Genomic DNA, 26,678 nt, shown 5'->3' on the forward strand with positions numbered 1-26,678 from the left:
GTTCGAGCCCAGGTAGGGGCAAGGAGAGGGACGGAAGGTATACTGTTACACTGGCAATACTGAAGTGCCTATAAGAACATCCAATAGTTAAAGGTATATGAAATACAAATGGTATAGAGAGAAATAGTCCTATAATTCCTATAATAAACTACAACCTAAAACTTCATACCTGGGAATATTGAAGACTCATGTTAAAAGGAACCACCAGCTTTCATATGTTCTCATGTCCTGAGCAAGGAACTTAAACGTTAGCTTTTTTACATGGCACATATTGCACTTCTACTTTCTTCTCTAACACTTTGTTTTTGCATTATTTAAAACAAATTTAACAGGTTTCATTATTTATTTGAGGCTAAATTGATTTTATTGATGTTCAAATAAAAGTGATCATTCAGTATTGTTGTAATTGTCATTATTACAAATAAATAAATAAATATAAAATTGGCCGATTAATCGGTATCGGCTTTTTTTGGGTCCTCCAATAATCAGTATCGGTGTTGAAAAATCATAATCGGTCAACCTCTAGTCTGTTTCTCAAACTAGACACTGTAATGTACTTGTCCTCTTGCTCAGTTGTGCACCGGGCCTCCCACTCCTCTTTCTATTCTGGTTAGAGACAGTTTGCGCTGTTCTTTGAAGGGAGTAGTATACAGCATTGTACGAGATCTTCAGTTTCTTGGCAATTTCTCGCATGGAATAGCCATCATCTCTCTGAACAAGAATAGACTGACGAGTTTCAGAAGAAAGTGCTTTGTTTCTGGCCATTTTGAGCCTGTAATCAAACCCACAAACGCTGATGCTCCAGGTACTCAGCTAGTCTAAAGAAGGACAGTTTTATTGCATCTCTAATCAGAACTAGTTTTCAGCTGTGCTACCATAATTGCAAAAGGGTTTTCTAATGATCAATTAGCCTTTTAAAATGATAAACTTGGATTAGCTAACACAATGTGCCATTGGAGCACAGGAGTGATGGTTGCTGATAATAGGCCTCTGTACGCCTACAGTGTGTAGATATTCCATAAAAAAATCTGCCGTTTCCAGCTACAATAGTCATTTACAACATTAACAATGTCTACACTGTATTTCTGATCAATTTGATGCTATTTTAAAAGACAAAATGTTTAGCTTTTGTTTCAAAAACAAGGACATTTCTAAGTGACCCCAAACTTTTGAACGGTGGTGTGTATATGTACAATTGAAGTCGTAAGTTTACATACACTTAGGTTGGAGTCATTAAAACTAGTTTTTCAACCACTTTACACATTTCTTGTTAACAAACTATAGTTTTGGCAAGTCAGTTAGGACATCTACTTTCTGCATGACAAGTAATTTTTCCAACAATTGTTTACAGACAGATTATTTCACTTATAATTCACTGTATCACAATACCAGTGGGTCAAAAGTTTACATACACTAAGTTGACTGTGCCTTTAAACAGCTTGGAAAATTCCAGAAAATGACGGATTGGCTTTAGAAGCTTCTGATAGGCTAATTGGCATTATTTGAGTCAATTTGAGTTGTGGATGCATGTATCTGTGGATGCATTTCAAGGCCTACCTTCAAATTCAGTGCCTCTTTGCCTGACATCATTGGAATATCAACAGAAATCAGCCAAGACCCCAGAAAAAAAAATTGTAGACGTCCACAAGTCTGGTTTATTCTTGGGTGCAATTTCCAAACGCCTGAAGGTACCACGTTCATCTGTACAAACAATAGTATGCAAGTATAAACACCATGGGACCACGCAGCCATCATACCGCTCAGGAAGGAGGCGCGTTCTGTCTCCTAGAGATGAACGTACTTTGGTGCGAAAAGTGCAAATCAATCCCAGAACAACAGCAAAGGACATGGTGAAGATGCTGGAGGAAACAGGTACAAAAGTATATTTATCCACAGTAAAACGAGTCCTTTATCGACATAACCTGAAAGGCCGCTCAGCAAAGGAAGACGCCACTGCTCCAAAACCACCATAAAAGCCAGACGACGGTTTGCAACTGCACATGACGACAAAGATCAAACTTTTTGGTCTGATGAAACAAAAACAGAACTGTTTGGCCATAATATACATCATCATGGAGGAAAAAGGGGGAGGATTGCAAGCCGTAGAACACCATCCGCACGGGGGTGGCAGCATCATGTTGTGAGGGTGCTTTGCTGCAGGAGGGACTGGTGCACTTCACAAAATAGATGGCATCACGAAGTTGGAAAATGATGTGGATATATTGAAGCAACATCAAGACATCTGTCAGGAAGTTAAAGCTTGGTTGCAAATGGGTCTTCCAAATGGACAATGACCCCAAGCAGACTTCCAAAGTTGTAAGGAGGCCTACAAGGAGGCCTACAAACCTGACTCAGTTACACCAGCTCTGTCAGGAGGAACAAGACAACATTCACCCAACTTATTGTGGGAAGCTTGTGGAAGTCTACCCAAAACGTTTGACCCAAGTTAAACAATTTAAAGGCAATGCTACCAAATACTAATTGAGTGTATGTAAACTTCTGACCCACTGGGAATGTGATGAAAGAAATAAAAGCTGAAGTAAATCATTCTCTCTACTATTATTCTGACATTTCACCTTCTTCAAATAAAGTGGTGATCCTAAGACAGGGAAAATTTACTAGGATTAAATGTCAGGAATTGTGAAAAACTGAGTTTAAATGTATTTGGCTTAGATGTATGTTAACTTCCGACTTCAACTGTATGTATGTATGTATGTATGTATGTATGTATGTATGTATGTATGTATGTATGTATGTATGTATGTATGTATGTATGTATGTATGTATGTATGTATGTATGTATGTATGTATGTAATGGTCATCTATGGCCATGCGAGACACACAGCTGTTGACCCACGATGCACTGCCTGGTCAATAACTAACCATGAATTCCATAATGGATCCTTGGTTACCGTTGCCAACGCAGAGCTGAGCACACACACTTCCCCTCTCACACAAACTAGCCCTACACACAAAGTCGCACTGGACTTGACTGACAGGTGTCGAAGAGGCGTGGCTAAAGGTGTTACAGGTCGTTATTGAATTTAGAGCACACACAACCACACACGCACAAACGCCTCGTCATTCGGCTCAGTGCTTTGTTCTTGTACTGACACCATTTCAATTTGCACCACAAATCTGCTGCATTTTCAGCCTGGCTGCCCAAAGAGCAAACCAGCTGTGAAATTGCCTCTCTAGGGAGGGAACAACCCCCCCCCTCCCCTCCACACACAACCTCGCTAACTACCCCCCTCACTCAATCTGCACACACACCCATATAGTAGGTGCACTTCCCTTTCTCATGCAAGTGAACCTGTAAAGTATGGGCTGAGAGGGAGAGAAACAAGGGGAGAGAGAGAACAGGGGGAGGAAACAATTGTGGGAGAGCAAAGAGGGGTGAGTGAAGAGTGAAAGGGAGAGAAAAAGGGGGAGATAGCATACAAAATGGGTCTAAATAGCTAAACCACAGCCAACTGTCTAAAACAGACAACAAAAGCCCACACAATAAACTGAACACGGTAAAATGACCCCCCTAAAACTACAATTAGTATTCTATTCAGACAGGTACTGAGAGGTCAATGACTACATGGATAACTACATACCACATGACAAAATAAGTGTGTAACTGTGACAGTCTCCTGCTCAGTATGAGATTCATACAGTAAATACAGCACAGTCAGCCATCACTAGTACTAATCCATAAACACTGGAGCTACATCGAAAGGTTCCATGCCATACACTGAGTATACAAACATTAAGCACACCTGCTCTTTCCATGACATAGACTGACCAGGTGAAAGAAATGATCCCTTATTGATATCACTTGTTAAATCCACTTCAGTCAGTGTCAGGTTAAAGAATGATTTTTAAGCCTTGAGGCATTGTGTTTGTGTGCCCTCCAGAGGGTGAATTGGCAAGACAACAGACTGGTAGATGGTAGTGGGTGCCAGGTGCATCGGCTGGGTTTTTCATGCTCAACAGTTTCCCATGTGTATCAAGAATGGTCCACCACCCAAAAGACATCCAGCCAACTTGACACAACTGTGGGAAACATTGGAGTCAACATGGGCCAGCATCCCTGTGGAACGCTTTCGACACCTTGTAGAGTCCATGCTCTTGAGGGCAAAAGGGGGTGCAACTCAATATTAGGAAGGTGTTGCTAATGTTTTGTACACTCAGTGTATATTCCACCTAGACACTGCTAACCTGCAGATCCAGTTGACCCCTTAAACACACCACACACACACACACACACACACACACCACTGTAGCTGCGAGAGAGAGGAGAGAGAAATCACTGTGTAGCTGTGCGTTATGAAATCTGATAGGGTTTAACTCAGACGTTGTAGCGTTGGGTTGAGTCCTCCCAGCGATCGGCTTCACAAGCCTCCATAATGAGTCAATATATGTAAATCTTTACTAGCCAAACACTGCAGGAAACAAAGACATTTAACTGGCGCTCCCGCTTGCTAGCGCAGCCCTGCACCAATGGGTAATTTCTCCCCATTCACAAGGTATAATTGCCTGCTATTTGAAGATATTCATGCTCAATTTTTGAAATTAATTTCAATTGGGGGGAAATGTAGAAATGTCAGCTTCAGTGAAAGGGATTTGATTTCAATTATCCTCGCTCAAAGGCCCTGTGATTTCCAAATACACTTAAGCGAAATTATGACAAGAATTTTTGTTCGGTGAATTTCAGTGTTTAAAGAGCGATTAGGCGATAATGGGGCGGCTTTGAGCCGGGAGTGAATGCAGCCGTCTCCCTCTGAAAGGCACTCAATTATCTCTGATTGCTCCAGCTATAATGTATCAAATAGAGATACCTGCTATTGCCGTAATTTGTGTGAAAATTAACATGCTGCAATTTCCACTAGAGAGGAAAAAAGAGCTTTAATGGGCGCCTGAACGTACATCAATAAAACTGAGGGAGAAAGAGAGAGAGGGAAGCAGGGAGAGAAAGATAGATAGGGAGAAAGACAGGGAGGGAGAAAGAGGGAGGGAGTGAGAGAGAGAGAGGAAGAAAGAGGGAGGAGGAGAGGGAGAGAGGGACAGGGAGAGAAAAAGAGTGGGAGGGGACTGAGCGCATTGGCTAAACTGAAAACGAAAGGGAAAAAAGAAGCGATAGAGAAACAGAAAATGAGAGAGAGAAAGCGCATCAGATACAAAACGAAAGCAAGGGAGGGGGAGATTGTTAAAGAGGGAGAGAGAAAGAGAAATTTAATTTACTGAAAATATTACAAATTGCACCTGTGCATAACTCCCTCAAATTACTAACCAATCAACAAGAGTGGCTATTACTCCTCTATTACATGGAGATCAGAGAGTGAGGAAGAGAGTAGGGTGAGAGAGAGACATATAAGGGGGGGGGGGGCAAGGGAGGGAATATGAGAAGGGGAGAGAGGGAGGTAGCAGGAGGGGGAGAGAGAGCAAGCAGAAAACACATCACTGACAGAGACAGGAACGAGGCTGTGGAATGAAGAGTAAGAAGAAGATAGAGGGATAAGATGATAAAGGAGAAGAAGGATGGAGGCAAAGGGGAGAAAGAGGGGATGATGTATAATGAGATAGAGAACGAGAAAAGGCTGGAGGAATGAAAGTACAAGAGGGGAGAAAGAGGGAGAGAGAACAGAAAGGTGGGAGCGAGTGGGAGAGGAGCGAAAAGGAGGAAGGCTGAAGGAGGAATGGAAGGAGCAGGGGAGAACAGGAGAGATGGAGGGAGCGGAGGAGAGAAGAGGTGGGTTAAGGGTAGAGGGGTGAGTTAAATGTTTTATTCAGCCAGCAGTTTAAAGTGGCAGGGCCCTCAGGCACAGAGAAGGACGCCTAAGTGGCCGTGGTGACAAGACAAATTGGCCTTTTGGGTTTCAACCTGTCGCCACACAACCCTACACACTGCTAGAGAGAGATAGAGGGAGAGATAGAAGGGGAGGGAGAGAGGATGAGGGGGGAGAAAGAGGGGGAAGAAGGGGGAGAGAGAAGAGGGAGGAAGAGGGGAAAGGGAGCTTGGGGAGAGAAAGAGGGGGAGGATCAAGAGAGAGAGAAAGCTTGTAGGGAAGGAGGAAGAAAGTGGAGAGGCAGTGAAAAAGAGCGGAAAAAGGGAGAGAACTACAGGAGAAAAATACATTGAAACGTCAGGGATAAAATGAGAGGGAAAGAGACGTCAGATCAAGTGAAGGCAGAAAAACACAGAAAGAAAAACATCTACCCTTCAGGCTAACCTGGTCTTCATAAAGGAGACAGTTTAAAACTACCAGTACCCTCCTACAGACACACACTCAAGGCCGTAAGAGGTCTGTGTAGAGAACAGAGGATACCCTTATCAGTGTGTGTATGTTGTACTTCAACATGAATTACAAGTGTGTGTGTGTGTGTGTGTGTGTTGGGATGGCCTGTGTAAGAATCTCATTAAAGTATGAACACAACAGTTGAGGCAAGGACAGGGTGGGAGGGGGGGAGGGAGAGTGAAAGAGGAGAAATATGGAGGGGAGGTAAATAAAAAGGAGAGCAAAAACAAGGGAGTGTGAGAGGGGCGTGAGAAGAGAGAATTTAGACCATGTGAATGGAGGAGAGTATGAGAGAAGAGGACGAGAGGAGAGGACGCGAGGAGAGGACGTGAGATGTGAAGAGGAGGAGAGCTGAGACGAGGAGGGGACAAGAAGAGAAGGGGACAAGAAGAGAAGGGGACGAGAGAAGAGGATGAGAGCTCAGTAGCTTTAAAAATGGCTCTACAGCACCATCACCTGGACAAACCATCCAACATCGATTCAGTGAGTGTGTGGGTGTGTGTGTGTACACATCCAGTATGTTTATGCAAGTGGATTATATGTGTGTGGTGTGTTCATGCTTGTGGGTGTATGTGTGTGCGGTGTGTTAGTGTGTGTCTGTTACCTCTGGTTTGAGTGTAGAGCGGGTGCAGGCAGGACAGATGGGTCCAGATCTGGAGAAGGAGATAGGCAGCCTCCTAGTTCGGTTCTGACAGGCCTGGTCCTCACACACCAACCAACCCTGACATGGAGAGAGAGGGAGACAGAGACAGAGAGGAGAGAGGGATGGAAGTGAAGAGGGATTGGGGGGTGAAGAGAGATGGCGTGGGACAGACAGACAGAAAAGGACAGAGAGAGAGAAGCAGAGGAAATACAATAATTATACAACATTGTATTCATATCAAGGAAAATTTAAAATACGAGGCTAACTTGCTGGAAACAATTACATAATGATCTGCCTAAATACACATAGATCAACTTTCTCCCGCCTTCTCTCTGCCTCCTCCCTAAATTGTATATTCTCGAATTTTCCAAGACAACCCCTCTGTGTGAATAAGGCACATCTGCTTGAGCCTGGGGGTCCTTCCCTTTTCAGACAGGCAGAGCAGAGGGCAGCAGGTGGTTAGGACCCCTGGGGTGAGTCAGTGGCCTTGGACAGGTGCAGACCCTACTCCCTCTGTTCCCCTCCTCCTCATCCCTAATCTAATACCCTATATCTCCCTGGCCTGCCCTTTCGTGTTGGGGTTATTACCCAACTAATAACAGTTCCCAAGACATCCAACCCCTTACTACATAGTGCACCTGTCCTACCACCTCACATGCCAAATCATCCCACACACAACGACCCAGTTGAGCACTAAGGGTGAGCCACACACCCCTATGCACCCTTCACCCCATAATTCTCCCAGATATACTAGGCCACAGAGAAAAGGAGGAAATATGGAGGTCTCTTTTCCCCTGTATCAATTACAATCATAGAGCAGACAGATAAACTGAAGGGTCTATTGTACTGTTATCAATCTCATTAACCTGGCTGTAACCACACACACAACATTGTGGTGAATATTATATCAGAGCCAACAGAGCAGTTTAATGTCTCATGATCCTCGTGTCTGTGGCGGTTGGCAATGTTTAGATAACGTCTCTGGCCCAGGGGGTTGTGGGTAATGCTGTGAACTCTGGGAGATTGTAATTGAATTGGGACATATGTGTGTGTTTGGTTTTCGTTTATAGGCGATTGGCGGGATGCTGTGTGTGTGTTCATTAGGGATGTTATTGCCTGACTGTCTGATCCCAGAGTCTCCTGAGGACACAAGCCTAAACACACAGCACTGTTCCCATGGGCTGGAGATGCATGCGTACACACACATGAGAAAGGGTATATTAACTGATAAAGTCCTGTGGGTCTTTGAGTGAAACTGAGCAAGAGGAGAGAAAGAGAGAAAAACATTAAGCCAGAGAGAGCAAGAAGGAGATGGGGGGGTGATAATGACATAATTACAGCAGTCACTACCTGACACACTGAATCCAGCCGTCAGATGACTTCCACACCATTTAACTAAACAGATTAAACTGCAGTGAGACAAGACACAGAAACTAGCCTACACTCCCTCCCTCTCCATCCATATTCCTCTCTCCTTCTTTCTGTTCTCCTTTCACCCTCTCTTCTTTTCTCTCATTTGCACCTCATCCCATTTTTCTCTCTCCTCTCCCTCTTTTCTAACACGCTCCCCTTTCTTCCTCTGTCCAACTCTCTCCCGCCTTTTCTCCCTCCATCCAGGGTTTGATAATGAGGCAGATAGTTGACTTTGTGGGGGGTTACTGTGTCACACAGTGATCTCAGACCAGTGGAACTCAACACACAGGAATCGCGCACATACACACTATTTTGACTGGTGGATCTCAGGATAAAAGGACTAGAGAGAGAGAAGAGACAGAGGTTCTAGCGTGTAAGGTAATCAATCCTGCCAGCTCCAGAGTTGAATAGGTCTGAAACCAGTCCACTTTTGTAGACAAAGCACACAACCACGCAGGCAGGGACACGCACGCACACAAACACGCACTCACCTCTCACTCTCTGAATAGAGCTGAAACCAGTCCACTTTGTACATCCTCCGCTTAATCAAAGCGGCTCCATTCAGCAATTTGACCTTTTGTTCAAAATAGGATTATCACCTTCTTCTCTATTTATTCCCTCCCTCAGCCAGTTTCCAGGGGTGACCCACATGACGAGAGTAATTGCAATAATTTGTTAAACGCCATGGCAACGGGTGTTTGAAAGGGGTAAATAAGAGGGGGGTCGGAATGACAAAATGAACCAACGACACTCGGGAGGGGAGGGGGGGGAGAGAAAGATAGATGGAGAGGAAGATTGATGGAGAGGAAGAAGAGAAAGGGATCAGTGTTTGGCCAGTCTAGCAGAGCAGGTTTATTGATAATAGTGGGGGGGTTAACGTCTCTGAAGGAACACACGCGCACAGAGGTGCAGGCCAGGGCTTTCAGTCTATCTGGCCAGACAAACAGCTCCATTTGAGCTCTCCCTTCGTCTGAAAGAAATCCTTAATTACCACTCTTCATCGCCCCCTCTGTGTGTTTATACACACGTGTGTTCCTAGAGTGTGTGTGTGGCGTTAGTATTCAGTGGCAGCAGCTGTTTCACACATTACAAAGGGGGCGAGAGGCTTGTTCCCTGAGAGAGTGTATGTGCGTGTTTTTGGGGGCACATTCGCCCCACTAATTGATTTCTGCTCAGCACTGTGGGAGAGTAACACCCCCTCCCCTACCTCCACACAATGCTCAATCTAAAAGACTAGCAGGCAACGCCACTCCAATCTTCCACAACCCTGAAGACAGCATCAGTGCTAGTTCTAGAAAACATACAAGTTCTACTAAGCAAAAAGTTCTAAAACCAATACAGAGTTCCAGAACAGTTCTAAAACCAATACAGAGAGTTCCAGAACAGTTCTAAAACCAATACAGAGAGTTCCAGAACAGTTCTAAAACCAATACAGAGAGTTCCAGAACAGTTCTAAAACCCTCCACACTATTTCTCCAACTAAAGATATCCAAATACAAGCTCCAGTCAGAGCCTGACTACTACAGTGTAGTGTATTCCAGGAAAGCACTAAAGCCTGAAAGAACTAAATTAAGTCCATTTGCAGTAATGCAGAAGGGCGAGGGGTGTGTGTATTTATGTGTGTGTAGCAGAGGGAAAGGCCAGTGTTCGGCATTCAGTAGAGTAGCAATAAATAGTCAATCTGAGCAGGATAAAACTGCCTGCAATAAACCACACACACCTCTCTCCCTCCTCTTACACACCCCCGTTGGTACTCACGCTGTAGTATTTCCTGATATGCTTGCGGATGTCCAGTAGCAGCTTGTTGGTGATGTGTGTGGAGTAGTCCAGAGGACGCCCCCCACAGGTCGGGTTGCAGCATCGCATCAGAGCCGCCTCCACCATCGTACCCTACACACAAACAGGATGGGACTTCGTCAGCACAGCGCTGGCGCGCATACACACACACACACACACACACACACACACACACACACACACACACACACACACACACACACACAGAGGACCAGTAAAAGCCTGCTCTCCAGGTTTAGCAGTGGAGAACTCAGGACTGTAGGAATCATGCAGCACCACATATAGGCAGATCAAGTAGACCCCCAGCCAATCTCCCCACTCATTCACCTGTCAAAACAGGCTTTCATAGGCACCTACCTGGACTGCTATGATAACAGGAATCCCACAACTAGTAGCTAACTACTTCCTATCTGCTGAGGCCTAAACAATGTTCTCAATTAGTCAGTGACAGGACTGGGGAGTGTCTCAACAGGGCTATGCATTTATTGCACTGATACACACATTTCCACATAATAGTAGTGATATTCCTACAGGGTTTCCCTGCTTTTACAGAAATGGTGGATGGGGAGCTGGACTGACAGATGGATGGCAGGACAGCCGGGAGTACACATACAGCAAAAAGTTTGAAGTTGGGTTTTCATCCCCAGGAGATGACTAGAGAACATCAATTGATTTTCCTTTTTTCCCTCCCTCCCTCGCTCTCTGTTTCTTCTCTGGTTTTGATAACAGCCGTCTACCTCGCTCTATTTGATGTTCTCTTCCTCTCCCCCGTCTGTCTTTCCCATTCCCTCCAGCTCTTCTCCTCTCTTGCCATCCCCTTTCAATCTCCCTGGCCTCTTTCCTTCACTCCCCCTGTATCTCAAGTCAAGGCCCGCCTGAGTTGTTAGACCATGTTACCACTAATTAACGTACCACCTTATCAGTGTATGTGATGTCAGAACCATGGGAGGACAAACGGAGGGGAAAGTGTCAGCTTCAAGAGTTTCTCTGCGACAAGAGAAAGCTGTGTCCGTCTAACTCATTACTGAGTGATAAGAAAACACACACCTCCCTTTTCCAGTGACCTCGGTTCTAGGAATGGCTGTAGTAGGTGGGTAGGAGTGTGATGTGTGAGAGTGAGTGAGTGAGTGAGTGAAAAAGCACAAAAGACAAAGAGAGATCGAGATGGAGAGTGTGTGTATAGGGGTTTAGGAGCCTTTAAGTACAGGAGTGTAGACTATGTCAATGAACACAGACTGTGTGTATGAGTCAGTCCTGTCTAAAAATAAGACATGAGGTACAACACTGAAAGACTATAGCATACTTCACAGGAAGTATCAAACGTGTGTGTGTGCGTGCACGTGCGTGTACGTACCGCTCCCTCAAACACATTGTCGTAGACATTATCAGTGGTACAGAGAGGGCAGGTGAATGTGAAGCGTTCACAGTCTTTATATTTCTCCTCATCAGTGAGTTGGACCGGAGCTCCTAGGAACCCATCTACCTCCTCCTCTCTCTGCGCCTGCTGCTGGGCCCGGAACTGACTGGGGTCCAGACCTGGGGAACACACACACAATCAATCACAATATCTACACAGATGCTATTGGCACCAGTTATAAACACACTGCTACTGAACAAACACACAAAACCAGTCTGAGGCAGAACCAATCAAGACTACTTTGTCTGAATGTGTGTGGCAATGCAGAAGGGTGAAGTTGACATACAGTGCATTTGGAAAGTATTCAGACCCCTTTACTTTTTCCACATTTTGTTACGTTAAAGCCTTATTCTAAAATTGATTAAATAATTTTTTTTCTAAATCTACACAAAATACCCCACAATGACAGAGAAAAAAATGATTTTTTTAAAAAACATTTTGCAAATGTATTACAAAAAAAAAAAAAAAAATGAAATATCACATTTACATAGGTATTCAGACCCTGTACTCAGTACTTTGTTGAAGCACCTTAGGCAGCGATTACAGCCTCAAGTCTTCTTGGGTATGATGCTACAAGCTTATCTGAATTTGGGGAGTTTCTTCCATTCTTCTCTGCAGATCCTCTTAAGCTCCGTTAGGTAGGATGGCGATAGTCGCTGCACAGCTATTTTAAGGTCTCTCCAGAGATGTTCGATCGGCTTCAAGTCCGGGCTCTGGCTGGGTCACTCAAGGACATTCAGAGACTTGTCCCTAAGCCACTCCTGCGTTGTCTTTGCTGTGTGCTTAGGGTCATTGCCCTGTTGGAAGGCGAACCTTCGCCCCAGTCTCAGGCCCTGAACGTTCTGGAGCAGATTTTCATCAAGAATCTCTGCACTTTAGTCAGGATTGAGGGAAAGATGAACGGCGCAGTCTCCCAGTATCTGCCTCTGAAAAACATACCCACAGCATGATTCTGCCACCACCATGCTTCACTGTAGGGATCGTGCCAGGTTTCCATCAGACATGACGCTTGGCATTCAGGCCAAATAGTTCAATCATGGTTTCATCAAACCAGAGAATCTTGTTTCTCATTGTCTGAATCCTTTAGGCCCCTTTTGGCCTGAGATTCTTTTAGGTGCCTTCTAGCAAACTCCAAGCGTGCTGTCATGTGCCTTTTACTGAGGAGTGGCTTCCGTCTGGCCACTCTATCATAAAGGCATGATTGGCAGAGTGCTGCAGAGATGGTTGTCCTTCTGGAAGGTTCTTCCATCTCCACAGAGGAACTCTAGAGCTCTGTCAGAGTGACCATCAGGTTCTTGGTCACCTCCCTGACCAAGGCCCTTCTCCCACAATTCCTCAGTTTGGCCGGCCAGCCAGCTCTAAGAAGAGTCTTGGTGGGACCAAACTTCTTCCATTTAAGAATGATGGAGGCCACTGTGTTCTTGGGGACCTTCAATGCTGCAGAAATTTGTTGGTACTCTTCCCTAGATCTGTGCCTCGACACAATCCTGTCTCAGAGCTCTACGGACCATTCCTTTGACCTCATGGCTTGGTTTTTGCTCTTGACACTCACTGTCAACTGTGGGACCTTACATAGGTGTGTGCCTTTTCAAATAATTTCCAATCAATTGAATTTAACACAGGTGGACAACAATCAAGTTGTAGAAACATCTCAAGGATGATCAATGGAAACAGGATGCAGCTGAGCTCAATTTCGAGTCTCATAGCAAAGAGTCTGAATACTTACATTAAGGCATTTCGGTTTTTTATTTTTAATACATTTGCAAAAATGTCTAAAAACCTGTTTTCGCTTTGTCATTATGGGATATTGTCTGTAGATTGATGAGGGACATTTTTTTGTTAATCAATTTTAGAATAAGGCTGTAAAGTAACAAAATGTGAAAATGTGAATACTTTCCGAATGCAATTAAAATGTCAAATTAAAAATGCATATTTTGTCCAATGATATTATTGTGTAGATAATCCTCTTTGAAAACCAAATGGTCCAAACATCATGTTTCTATCATAATACGTTCAAAAGTTATTGGAGTTCTTACCTTGTAGGATGTCCAAAATTAGGCTGACTAAATCAAGGCCAGCAAAAAAAAGTGCTCAAAAGTAAGGAATATTGCACAGCATCACGTCAACTAGGCTGGATGCTGTGACAGAATGAAGGCTGCCTAACTCATCTTTCTTCTCAATCCACAGGACATAAAACAATATGGAGGTAAGATGTAGATTTTGAGACATGACATGTAGTATTTTTTATATTTTACCATATGCTGTTCATAATAATGAAAAATTCCTGTTCTTTTTTGAAGATTTCACAAAACATGGGGTCGCATTAGCTTTCAGAAATCTGCATTTTCAAAACGCAGACATACAAAAAATCTGTGATGAAAAAGATTTAATCTGCATTTTATATTGAAAGAGTGTATTTTTGATTCAAAAGAGTGGTAAGGGGAGTACAATTAATTTTGTTTCTATTTTCAAAGCTTATTACATTTAATTCAGCTTGTGTCATGCCAATTTAGCTTTTAGCGACCCGTGGAAAAAACTTGACCACCACAATATCTAAAATCCTCAAAGTTGCTGCGAGAAAGCGGCACGGCTGTCAGAGCTCGGTGATATCGGATGTATTAGGTTACGAAATCCGACTCTGTTGATATACTGTTAATCAAAAGTTAGAAAAACCCTACTGAACGACTCCGAGCATTAATAAATCATATTTGTCTTGGTAAAATGTATTTTAAAACATAAGGAAGTGCTATTTTATCACCAAATCACTCTGGGAGAGAATGGGTGGACAGAACCCGAACATATGGTATGGTGGAGACTGTAGAGGAAAAGGCAGAGAGAAAGGACAGAGAGAGCGCAGATCGTGAGGGAGGTGTGATAAAAACAAACCGGAAATATCAGATTTTTGTAAGGATGCCAAAACAATCAAATCCCTGTGTGTGTGCAAGCAGCTGAGATAATCATATCATTAGAAGCTGAGCAGCTGAACACCCATTTGGTATTCCCAGGTGAACCTAAACACTGACACACAGAGAAAACACACACTTTCCGTGGCTAAGTGAATAATGTGTTAGTAAATCAGTTTTGAGGACTAGGCCACAAAACCCCCCACCTCCACTTCCCCCCCATAGCAACATACACAGTGCCATCTACAGACAGAATGTGAAGACCAAGGACACAGGTTTCTGTTAAGAACTATATATCTACTGGCCCTCATCTCTAAGACCAGGATTTCTTCCAGACCATGTGTCCGTATCAGGGAAAACTTCAGGCACCAGGCCAGGAAAGCCTCTACAATTCATATCTATTCTAATAACAGTGAAACAGTGCTGAGAACTGAGACCCACCCAGCCATGTAGCGATGAGGACCCCGTCGATACCCTCGATGGGCTCACAGATCCTGCCCACCACGGGGTGCACCTGCTGGGCAAGGTAGTACTGGGTGTCCAGGCTCAGCCCGGCCTGCTTCTGAAGCTGCTCCAACGCGTAGGCCCTCTGACTGGCTGCCAATGTAGAGCCATCCTGGGGGAGAGGAGAGAGGGAGAAGGGAGAGAGGGTCAAAAACACTTCTGTTATACAACACAGACACACACACACTTTCATCCACAGATACACTGACTGAAAGTCCCTCTCCAAAAAGACACACCTGTAAACTCATAATACACTTGCCATCACACACACACACTCTTCCATCCCTACCTGGCAGATGATGTAGGAGACTGTGTCTCCAGCTTTAACCCTTCGTCCGCTCTGAGAGTTGATCCACAGAGCCACGTGAACATGAGGAAGAGACTTCTTGTCTGGGTAGTCCTGGGGGTCCTTAGTCAGGGCCTGGGAGAAGGGAGGGGAGATGAGGGAGAGAAAAAGAGGGAGAGCGCAAGGGAGGAGAGTGGGCATTGATACAGACTCACACTGTAGGCACGCATACCAACACAAAGAACGTTGAAAAAACACACACCTTGTGTATCTCATACTGGTTGAGCGGGATGGTTCCGTTAGCAACCTTCTCTCCCAACTCCACAAGGTGACGCTGGATGTTCTCGACGATGACATCACGGTTCTGGTCCGACAGGATTTGACCAATCACATAGCTGAGAAAGAGGTGGAGGAGGAAGATGGGTAGAATCAGGTCATTGATTAACATTGCCGCGACTCAGCCAGAGCAAGGTTTGAACCAGCCAACCCTGCAGCAACAGCAAACACACTACCTTCTGTGCCAAAGTGGTTGAGACATCTTGGCATTATACAAGAGGAAGGGGACGAGTGGATGTACAGTATATAGCGTTCTCCAATTGACGAGTCCACCTACTTGCCACACTCCTTGGCGAGGTCACACCAGTCCCTTCTTACGATGTCCAGCCCCTTGAGTTCCTGCTTGGTGCTGTAGCGGCCATCCCCCAGCGGCTCAACCACCAGGGCGGCGTACTTCTTCTTCTTCAGCAGCAGCAGAGACTTGAACACCCCGTCGATGTCAATCTCCAGGAGCTTGTAGAGCTTGTTCACCTCAGCTTTCACCTGGGGGAAGACACAGGCAAGGTCAATCTCTCTTTATCCATCTGGCATTCTGTTCTCTCTATTCCACTTTCCATGCCTTTATTTCACCACCAACCCACACTATATAACTGTTGGAGTTTGATTACGATGGAGTCTCTTGCTCTAAACCCCTCTATTTCTCCCTCTCTCCTCTTTTTCCTTACCTTGTTTCCTAGTTTGTAGACCTCCTCCAAACTGGAGCTGTTGGTGTTGATCATGATGGAGTCTGTGTCGCCGTAGATCACTTCCAGGTTCATCTGACACACACAGGAAGTCAGAGGTGAGGAGTGGGGTCTAAAGTAGGACTGCGTTCGAAATGGTACGGAAATTCCCTAGTGTACTTCTTTTACCAGAGCCCTGGGCCCTGGCTAAAAGAAGTGCACTATATAGAAAATAGGGTGACATTTTGTGCGCACGACCTAGCTCTTGGTCATCAGTAAGGATATTGTTGCATTGTTCTTTCTAACATGACCATGTAGTGACTACTGGTGAGGTATTCCATTGATCATTTAGGTTTAGAGTACATCAAGTACTCACCTTCTGAACCATGTCTTTGGTGTGCATCAGGATCTAAGGGAAACACAGTACAGAACATCATGAATACAAAAGCACTCAAATAGCATAATGAACTGTCAAGTAGGGCTGTTGCGGTGACTGTATTACTGTCAAACTGGCACTCATGAGTCATGACTGCTGTCAAATTCCACGTGACCGTTGAGTCACGGTAACCTCCTCTTATGTACTCTGTACATGCGTTGGTAGTACTCAACTCTCTAACGACCACCAGGTCCTAATGGTCTGGTACTCAGGGCTCTACTGTCCCTCCAACAGGTCCTAATAGCCTGGTACTCAGGGCTCTACTGTCCCTCCATCAGGTCCTAATGGCCTGGTACTCAGGGATCTATTGTCCCTCTACCCACTCTGACATCAATGCAAATGCAATGGAAAATCACAAACATTTATCAAGATAGTCTCATGCTCTTAAAACTGACGTTACAATTTTTTTATTTTTTTACCTCACTGTGATGATAAATTTGAAGAAAAAAGTTGAACAATAGGTTGAAACTCAGTAGAAAACATGGTTGTTGTGGATGTTGTTTGAAAGGCAAACAACACTAATGGACAGCACTTTAAGGTGATTCATTCAAAGCATTTAAGACGTTGCATGTAGAACACCCATACGCACATTAGAGCTTATGCACATGCCTATTTGAGATCAAGCATTAAAAAAAATTATAATAAAAATATATTAAAATAATGATTGTGCTGTTATACAATACCTAGCCTAATATCCTACCACATATGTCCAGTCTATACTCTAAAATAAAACAATTATAGTAATCTCCCTTGAGTGTGGACTGTATTATTATGCATACTGGATGGACCTTATGCTACGCTCCAAACTTTCTATGCACGGGTCTGGGAGAGAACGCATAGGGCCTCGGCGATGCTGTTGGTTCAGTGATTGTGTAGAGTGGCTTACAGAGTTAGTCTACTATTATAGTGAATTTGTATTGTATACACTGTGTGTGTGTGTGTGTGTGTAAATATACTAATATTCTTTATTATCCCCCCCCCCCCCCCCCCCCACCGTTTGGACTGTGGCCCATCTAATGATTTCAATGTCAGAAAAATCTGCTGTTTTTGCATCTTTGTGTGTGCGTATGTGTGTGCGTATGTGTGTGCGCACGCACGCGTAAAGCCTTGGTGATTTGCTATTAAATGGAGGATAATTGGCTAATAGGGCCATTAGTCTCGCTGCAACGGGCCTTCAAACCCCCCCACACACACAGCGAGCCTAATGACTCCTAATGGCCTCAATAGCCAACAGAATGAGTGACGGACCAGAGAGTGGGAATGAGAAAACAGATGAAGCGAGCGAGAGAACGAATGGAGCTGTGCTCACATGGGGACGGGCAAAGAGAAAAAACAGTGAAACCAGGAGTGAATTGTCTGTTCAAATGCATCAAGGAAAGGTGTAAGAGAAAAATGGACAGAATAAGGAAGAGAGAGAGCTTGAGGGATAGATGGACAGACACTAAGGCACTAGTGCCTGTGTCCTCTGTAGCAGAGGGATCCTAACAGGTAGGGGTTGAGTGTGTGTGTACAGTGCAAGGATCAGGGATGCTAATCTGAGGGTGGGGTAAGAGTGACTGGGTGCAGTGTGACGTGACATCAGCAATCTGTCCCTTCACACACACCCCCCAGGGTTTGTTAGCCGGTAGTAGCTGACAAAAAACCCCGAAAGGAGATAAATAAAATCTTTGCTGGGCAATTGCCCGAAAAAAATAATAATAAATCGCATCACAAAATAATGCTATTCATTTATGAAAATACCAGTCAATGTTACCAGTCAATGTAAATACATGCTTATCAATCTATGGGTTAATTTGCATGAATTAGTGGAATTAAAATGGCGCATGCGCATACAGCCTAGTTTCAGCTTAAAATCTGTCAGACAGCGCATGAGTTGCAGCTACAGCTTGCTGCTGGAGTGAAATGAGTTCTATATGCCCAATCATTGAGGAACAATTATGAATTAAATCGTGTTAAAAACAGTTTGATAGCCACGAAAAAAAAAAAAAAGCTAACATTTTTTCCCTTCTCAACTGGTAATCGAAGCGCACTTCCCATTCATGTACATATAAATGGTAGGCAGGCTTCAGAGCGTCACATACCACTTTGCAATGAGCTGGAGGCAGTACGCATTTTGAAAACTTACTTAATGGCTTGAAACATTAATGTTTTAGTACATTATGAGGCATGTTTACCTGGCTTCAAAGTAGCCCAGCCAAAATACGACCAAACGTGGAGGCAATTATTTTATAAAGACTTCCATATGCTAATGAAACCAGTAGCTTTTCTCTTATGTTCCATTTGTTTTCAAATTAACTTTCATTGTCCTGTAGCCAAATGCACAATCCTAGTCATATTAGCAACCCATGCTACTTGTTGCATCTTTAGATCTCCCCTCTTTCTACATTTCTAACAAATATTTTCATCTTAGTCTCATGAAACCGCTCAGGTGAGGAGCGCTTTTGACAATGGTGTTATTCTCCTAATAGCATTATGGAATGCACATTCACGAGTAGCCTACTACCTTGTGCATATAGCTGCACTTATAATGTTAATAAATTGTTTATCAGCATTTTAAGCTAAACATTCATATATGTTGCATCAGCCTCTTTTGCTATTTTTTTATTTTTTTATGTAGCCTACACTTACTGGTTGTATGAATTTGGGATCTATCGTCCCACAACTGTCCTCAATTTGTTTGGAATAGGCTATTTCTTTCTCGCAAAGAATGACAAGCTGACCAAAAGAATAGGTAAACTTTTCTATTACGGGGAATAAAAGATTGACAGAGTAGTTATTTTGCTGTTCGTTACTCGTCTTACTCGAGGAAAAGTAAATGGACAGTTATTCTAACATTCAAATTGGCATCGGATTTCAGTAATGAGCACGTATGCAGTATGCTTCCTCAAGATGCATGTTCTGTTAAGATGAATTATCATAATATGTCATTCTGAGCACCGTGAGTGGACGCCCTAAATCAGGCACCCAATGCATATGGGTCTGGTAAATTTCTCAAATGTCCAGTAAATTAAAATGCTGCAGGTCAAATGTCAGGTGCCACATTTTCTTATCTGAAACCCTGACACACACACACACAACCCTCCGCAGAGACAAGGACAGGGCTATTTGAGACCGACAGTGCGGGGAGAGGAAAGGTTACGAGTGGTTTCCCCTCCCTGAAATTAGAGTGGGACTTAAGCTTTATGGGCTGCTACATACCTCCGATACAGGATGGAGGGAGATGTGAGGAGAAGGGAGGGAGGAGGGGAAGTTTGAGTAATTACAGCACAGCCTCGTCCATTAGAGACTACCACCAAGGTCATCCTACATCACATGCACGCGCAGGCACATGGACACGCAGACACACATGCCTAAGAATGTAATATTGTGCCTAAAAATGTCAAAACAGGGAAGAAAGAGATGGAAGGAAAGAAAGTAGCGTTAGGAAAGAAAGCAGCTGAGATTAAAGGGAGGTGGAGCGAGGGAGAGGAGGTGAGGTAGTGTTCATATAATTGATGCGTGGTCTGGTCGTATTTAGCCAGTTTTCCATCTGCTGTCAGTGACCACAGGGTGGACCACTCAAGGAGCCACCCCACTGAAAGACTAGTCATCTGACCATGACTTTCGGAATTTGTGAGTGGTATCCAAACCGACGACTGCACTGTACTAACCACAGCACATATCACACATACAGAGCCTTCAGAAAATATTCACACCTGGCGACTTTCTTAATTTTGTGGTGTTACAGTCTGAACTTAAAATATATAACATTTAGATTGTGTGTCATTGGCCTACACACAACACCCCAATGTCAAAGTGGAATTATGTTTTTACAAATGTTTAACAATTCATTAAAAATGAAAAGCTGAAATGCCTCGAGTCAATAAGTATTCAATCCCTTTGTTATGGCCTAAATAAGATCAGGAATAAAAATCTGCTTAAGAAGTCACATAAGTTGCATGGACTGTGTGCAATAAGTGTTTCAAATGATTCTGAATGACTGCCTGATCTCTGTACCCCACACATACAATTATCTGTAAGGTCCCTCAGTCGAGCAGTGAAATTCAAACAGATTCAACCACAAAAACCAGGGAGGTTTTCCAAAGCCTCGAAAGGCACCTATTGGTAGATGGTTAAAAATGTAAAAAGCAGGCTTTGAATATAACTGAGCATGGTGATACTATTAATTACACAATCAACAACATTGTAGTTACTCCACAATACTAACCTAAATGACATTGTGAAAAGAAGGATGCCTGTACAGAATAAAACTATTAACAGAACAGGTCTCCTATTTAGAATAAGGCACTAAAGTAAGCCTGCAAAAAATGCAGCTAAGAAATTTGCTTTATGTCCTGAATACAAAGTGTTATGTTCGGGGCAAATCCAACACAACACTGAGTAAAACTCTTCATATTTTCAAGCATGGTGGTGGCTGCATCATGTTATGGGTATGCTCGTCATCGGCAACAACTAGTAAGTTTTATAGGATAAAAAGAAACGGAATAGAGCTAAGCATAGGCAAAATCCTAGAGTTAAAACAGACACTGGGAGACAGTCACCTTTCAGCAGGACAATACCCTAAAACACAAGTCCAAATATACACTGCAGTTGCTTACCAAAATAATGAATGTTCCCGAGTGGCCTAGTTACAGTTTTCACTTAAAATCAGCTTGAAAATCTCTAGCTATATTTTAAAATGGCTGTCTACCAATAATCTTGAAAGAGATTGAATTTTTGGATTTTTTTCTGCCTGTTTGGAACAGTGTATACACTAAATAAATTATAAGTAACACCAGTTTGTTCTAATGAAATATATTTTTTAAAGCCTTTATTACAGCATAGCAAAGATTAAAAACAGCTGAAATGGCTTTATCCGACATTCTGCCATTGCATGAGGCTTGGTGCTCACGGAATCAATAGGCATATAACAAACACTCAAACAGGCAACAGAAGCAAGAGGTCTAATTTCTGTAGATATATACAGTACCAGTACCAATCTACATTATAGAATAATAGTGAAGACATCAAAACTATGAAATAACAAATATGGAATCATGTAGTAACCAAAAAAAAGTGTTAAACAAATCAAAATATATTTATATTTGAGATTATTCAAAAGTAGCCAGCCTCTGCCTTGATGACAGTTTTGCACACTAATGGCATTCTCTCAACCAGCTTAACCTGGAATGCCTTTCCAACAGTCTTGAAGGAGTACCCACATATGCTGAGCACTTGTTGTCTGCTTTTCCTTCACTCCGCTGTCCAACTAATTTCAAACCATCTCAATTTGGTTGAGGTCGGGGGATTGTGGAGGCCTGGTCATCTGATGCAGCACTCCATCACTCTCCTTCTTGGTAAAATAGCCCGGAGGTGTGTTGGGTCATTGTCCTACTGAAAAAATATATATTGTCCCACTAAGCACAAACCAGATGGGATGGCGATCTCCACAGAATGCTGTGGTAGCCATGCTGGTTAAGTGTACCATTAATTCTAAATAAATCACCGACAGTGTCAACAGCAAAGCACCCCCACACCACCTCCTCCATGCTTCACGGTGGGAACCACACATGCAGAGAACATCCGTTCACCTACTCTGCGTCTCACAAAGACACGGCGGTTAGACAAAAATCTCAAATTTGGATTCATTAGACCAAAGGACATATTTCCACCGGTCTAATGTCCATTGCTCGTGTTTCTTGGCCCAAGCAAGTATCTTCTTCTTATTGGTGTCCTTTAGTAGTGGCTTTTCTTTGCAGAAATTCAACCATGAAGGCCTGATTCATGCAGTCTCCTCTGAACAGTTGATGAGATGTATCTGTTACTTGAACTCTGTGAAGCATTTAAATGGGCTGCAATTTCTGAGGTACAGTTAATTGCTTATTTCTAAGGCTGGTAACTCTAATGAATTTATCCTCTGCAGCAGAGGTAACTCTGGGTCTTCCTTTCCTGTGGCGGTCCTCATGAGAGACAGTTTAAAATCCTAGCACTTGATGGTTTTTGCAACTGCACTTGAAGAAACTTTCCAAGTTATTGAAATTTTCCAGATTGACTGACCTTCATGTCTTAAAGTAATGGACTGTCGTTTCTCTTTGATTATTTGAGTTGTTCTTGTCATAACATGGACTATCTTCTGTATAACACCCCTACCTTGTCACAACACAACTGATTGACTCAAACGTATTAAGGAAAGAAATTTCACAAATGAACTTTTAACAAGGCATACCTGTTAATTGAAATGCATTCCAGGAAATTACCTCATGAAGCTGGTTGTGAGAATGCCAAGAGTGTGCAAAGCTGTCATCAAGGCAAAGGCTGGGTGTTTACTCATCTCTGCTGCCTCCGCCGCATTTTTCTCAAACCCAATACGCTGGTTAACTTTGCTCTTAAGCACATAGCAACATAGGGAAAGGCGCAATTCTACGGCGCACTGAGGTTTGTTTCAGAACTGCGGACAGTGACCTATCAAACGCAGGAGAAAGCGCATTTATTATAAAATAATATTAGATTTATTAGTGTTGCACCATATACAATTTCAATTTCACATGTCTTAGAATGACGGACTGTGCCATCCCTGTGGCCTCCACAAACGGATTAATCCACTGAGACAGGATCGAATCAGACAGGTGTCTTGTGCACCATGAAAGAAAAATATATATATATATATATAATGCGACTGCTCGACTAAAGAAATCTCGGTCGACCAACAGCCTATCGACCAGTCGACTAAATAGGGTCAGCCGTAGAGTAGATGGGTGAGATTTTGTATGTATTTCATCCATTTTTAATTCAGGGTGTAACAAAATGTGAAATAAGGGGTATGAATACTTTCTGAAGGCACTGTAGTCCACACACACACACACACACACACAACTGAACAACGCCACTCATGTTACAGATAAACAACTAGGTGTGGTGCCACAGGGACAGATGAATTATGATAGTGTAGTTTTGTGAAGATCGACTATAGCCAGTTACATACACTCAATCTTCTCTTTCCCTTGTTTTCCTCACCATTTCTCTCTTATATATTTATTTTCATTGCGTCTTCCCCTAAACTGCAGTATCCATTGCTCTCTAACCCTCTAGACTCCCTCTCTCACCTCCCGTCTCCACTTCACTCTACCTATCCCCATCCGTTCCACCTCCCCTCCTGTCAGTGTATAATTAGTCTGGTCAGTAAATTAGCGGCTGGCTGACAGGCCCTCCTGCGGTGCCAGGGGCAGGATCACAGACTTGAGACCTCTGGGTAACAGAATGACGTCCACAGGGGTCAAGCTGGGTTTTACAGGCCATCACTGAACGGGAGGTCAGAGTTCAAACTGTCACACAAGATGATACAGATACACCCAGGGAAAGACTTGAGATGTTCAGACTGTGAAAAAGGTCTATGTCCTAAACAGATGGGTAGAATGTGGTAAGGTAGAGATGGAGGAGGTGGCAGGGGAAGGAGAGAAGAAGTGGCAAAAAGAAGGAAAGACAAATAGATGCAAAGGGAGGGAAGAAAGGAATGCAATGAAAGGAGGAGAAAATGTATGGAAGGTAGGATAGGAAGTAACAGATGGATAAAGCCTACGCCCTAATTGATCAACAGTCAAGGCACTGGCAGTCAAAATATGCATGTCCCCTTAACACATTTCCTCACTCAAGACACCAAAAAGATATTTGCTCAGTGAAAGGGAATTCTGCACCCTCTACCCCAACACACACACAGCCCGCCCAGATCAGAGGTGGTATGTTAAGCCCTGTCAAAGAGCGGACACCCACACTCCTGTCAAAGAGCGGACACACACTGACTTTCATACTCTACATGAGTGACACACAGTCCTAGTGGATTCCTTGGCAGTGCAGTCATGTGTAATCTCAGGAGGGTACATCTGTTGTAAAACTAGGTCCGATTTAATACAACCACCTCACCTCAAATGTTATTTGTCACATGCTTCGTAAACAACAGGTTGTAGACTAACAGTGAAATGCTTACTTACGAGCCCTTCCCAACAACGTAGACAGAAAGAAAAAATAGAAATAGAAAAGTAAAACACGTAATAATAAATACACAATGAATAATGATAACTTGGCTATATACACAGAGTACCAGTATTGAGTCGATGTGCAGGGGTTTGAGGTAAATGATGCAGATATGTACATATAACTAGGAATAAAGTGGCATAATAAACAGTATCAGAAGCATATGTGATGAGTCAAAAAAGTGTAATTTTGTACAATCAATGCAGACAGTTTAAATAGTTAACCAAATAGCTACCCGGACTAACTATTTAGGAGTCTTATGGATTGGGGGTAGAAGCTGTTCAGGGTCCTGTTGGTTCCAGACTTGGTGCACCGGTACCGCTTGCCGTGCAGCAGCAGAAAGAACAGTTTATGATTTGGGTGGCTGGAGTCTGGAAAAATTGTAGGTCCTTTCTCTGACACCGCCTAGTAGAGGTCCTGGACGGCAGGGAGCTCAGCCCCAGTGATGTACTGGGCCGTGCGCACTACCATCTGTAGCACCTTGAGGTCGGATGCCGAGCAATTGCCATACACCATGCAGTGATGTAGCCAGTCAAGATGCTTTCAATGGTGTATCTGTAGAACTTTGAGGATCCGTGGGCCCATGGCAAATCTTTTCAGCCTTCTGAGGGTGGATGCGTTGTCGTGCCCTCTTCACGGCTGTGTTGTTGTGTGTGGAACATTATAGGTCCTTAGAGATGTGGACACCGAAGAACTTGAAGCTCTCGACCCACTCCACTACAGCCCCTTCGATATGAAGGGGGGTGTGCTCTGCCCTCCTTCTCCTGTGTTCCACAATCAGCTCCTTGTCTTGCTGATGTTGAGGGAGGTTGTGGTACCGGCACAACAATGCCAGGTGTCTGATCCCCTCCCTATAGGCTTTCTCATCGTCATCGGTGAGCAGGCCTACCACCGTTGTGTCGTCTGCAATATTAAACTGTTTAAAGGTCTTACTCATATCAGCTACAGAGAATGTGATCACACAGCCGTCCGGAACAGCTGGTGCTCCTCTGCGTGGTTCAGTGTTGCCTGCCTCGAAGCAAGCATAGAAAGCATTTAGCTCGTCTGGTAGGCTTACGTAACTGGTCAGCTTGCGGCTGGGTTTCACTTTTCAAACTAACACGGAGTACAAGCCCTGACACATCTGACAAGCGTCAGAGACGGTGTAGTAGGATTTGATCTTAGTCCTGTATTGACGCCTTGCCTGTTTGATGGTTAGTCTGAGGATGTAGATAAATTTCCTATAAGCGACCGGATTAGTGTTAAACTCCATGAAAACTGCAGCTCTAGACTTTAGCGGATGTTGCCTGTAATCCACGGGTTTTGGTTGGATATGTACACTACCTTTCAAAAGTTTGGGGTCACTTAGAAATGTCCTTGTTTTTGAAAGAAAAACACATTTTGTCAATTAAAATAACATCAAATTGATCAGAAATACAGTGTAGACATTGTTAATGTTGTAAATGACTATCGTAGCTGGAAACGGCAGATTTTTTATGGAATATCTACATAGGCGTACAGAGGCCCATTATCAACAACCATCCCTCCTGTGTTTCAATGGCATGCTGTGTTAGCTAATCCAAGTTTATCATGATAAAAAAGGCTAATTGATCATTAGAAAACCATTTTGCAATTATGTTAGCACTGAAAACTGTTGGTCTGATCTGATTAAAGAAGCAATAAAACTGTCCTTCTTTAGACTAGTTGAGTATCTGGAGCATCAGCATTTGTGGGTTCGATTACAGGCCCAAAATGTCCAGAAACAAAGAACTTTCTTCTGAAACTCGTCAGTCGATTCTTGTTCTGAGAAATGAAGGCTATTCCATGCGAGAAATTGCCAAGAAACTGTAGATCTCGTACAACGCTGTGTACTACTCCCTTCACAGAACAGCGCAAATTGGCTCTAACCAGAATAGAAAGTGGTGCAAAACTAAGCATGAGGATAAGTACATTAAAGTGTCTAGTTTGAGAAACAGACACCTCACAAGTCCTCAAATGGCAGCATCATTAA

The 26,678-nt window shown here is 43.5% G+C and overlaps 1 protein-coding gene across 1 annotated transcript in view; it reads right to left on the reverse strand.

Moving 5' to 3' along the window:
- pola1 (polymerase (DNA directed), alpha 1) overlaps window positions 1-26,678 on the reverse strand; it is a 94,928-nt gene that overhangs the window by 19,406 nt on the left and 48,844 nt on the right. The window contains exons 27-35 of the mRNA XM_055881541.1: window positions 16,622-16,654; window positions 16,249-16,341; window positions 15,861-16,066; window positions 15,510-15,642; window positions 15,251-15,382; window positions 14,899-15,073; window positions 11,492-11,673; window positions 10,099-10,230; window positions 6,889-7,005 (exon numbers count right to left, since the gene is read on the reverse strand). Of these exons, the coding sequence (XP_055737516.1) occupies window positions 6,889-7,005; window positions 10,099-10,230; window positions 11,492-11,673; window positions 14,899-15,073; window positions 15,251-15,382; window positions 15,510-15,642; window positions 15,861-16,066; window positions 16,249-16,341; window positions 16,622-16,654 (1,203 nt within the window). The remainder of the gene's footprint in view (window positions 1-6,888; window positions 7,006-10,098; window positions 10,231-11,491; window positions 11,674-14,898; window positions 15,074-15,250; window positions 15,383-15,509; window positions 15,643-15,860; window positions 16,067-16,248; window positions 16,342-16,621; window positions 16,655-26,678) is intronic.

The sequence above is a fragment of the Salvelinus fontinalis genome, chromosome 25 (assembly GCF_029448725.1).
Source record: "Salvelinus fontinalis isolate EN_2023a chromosome 25, ASM2944872v1, whole genome shotgun sequence".
NCBI lineage: Eukaryota > Metazoa > Chordata > Actinopteri > Salmoniformes > Salmonidae > Salvelinus > Salvelinus fontinalis.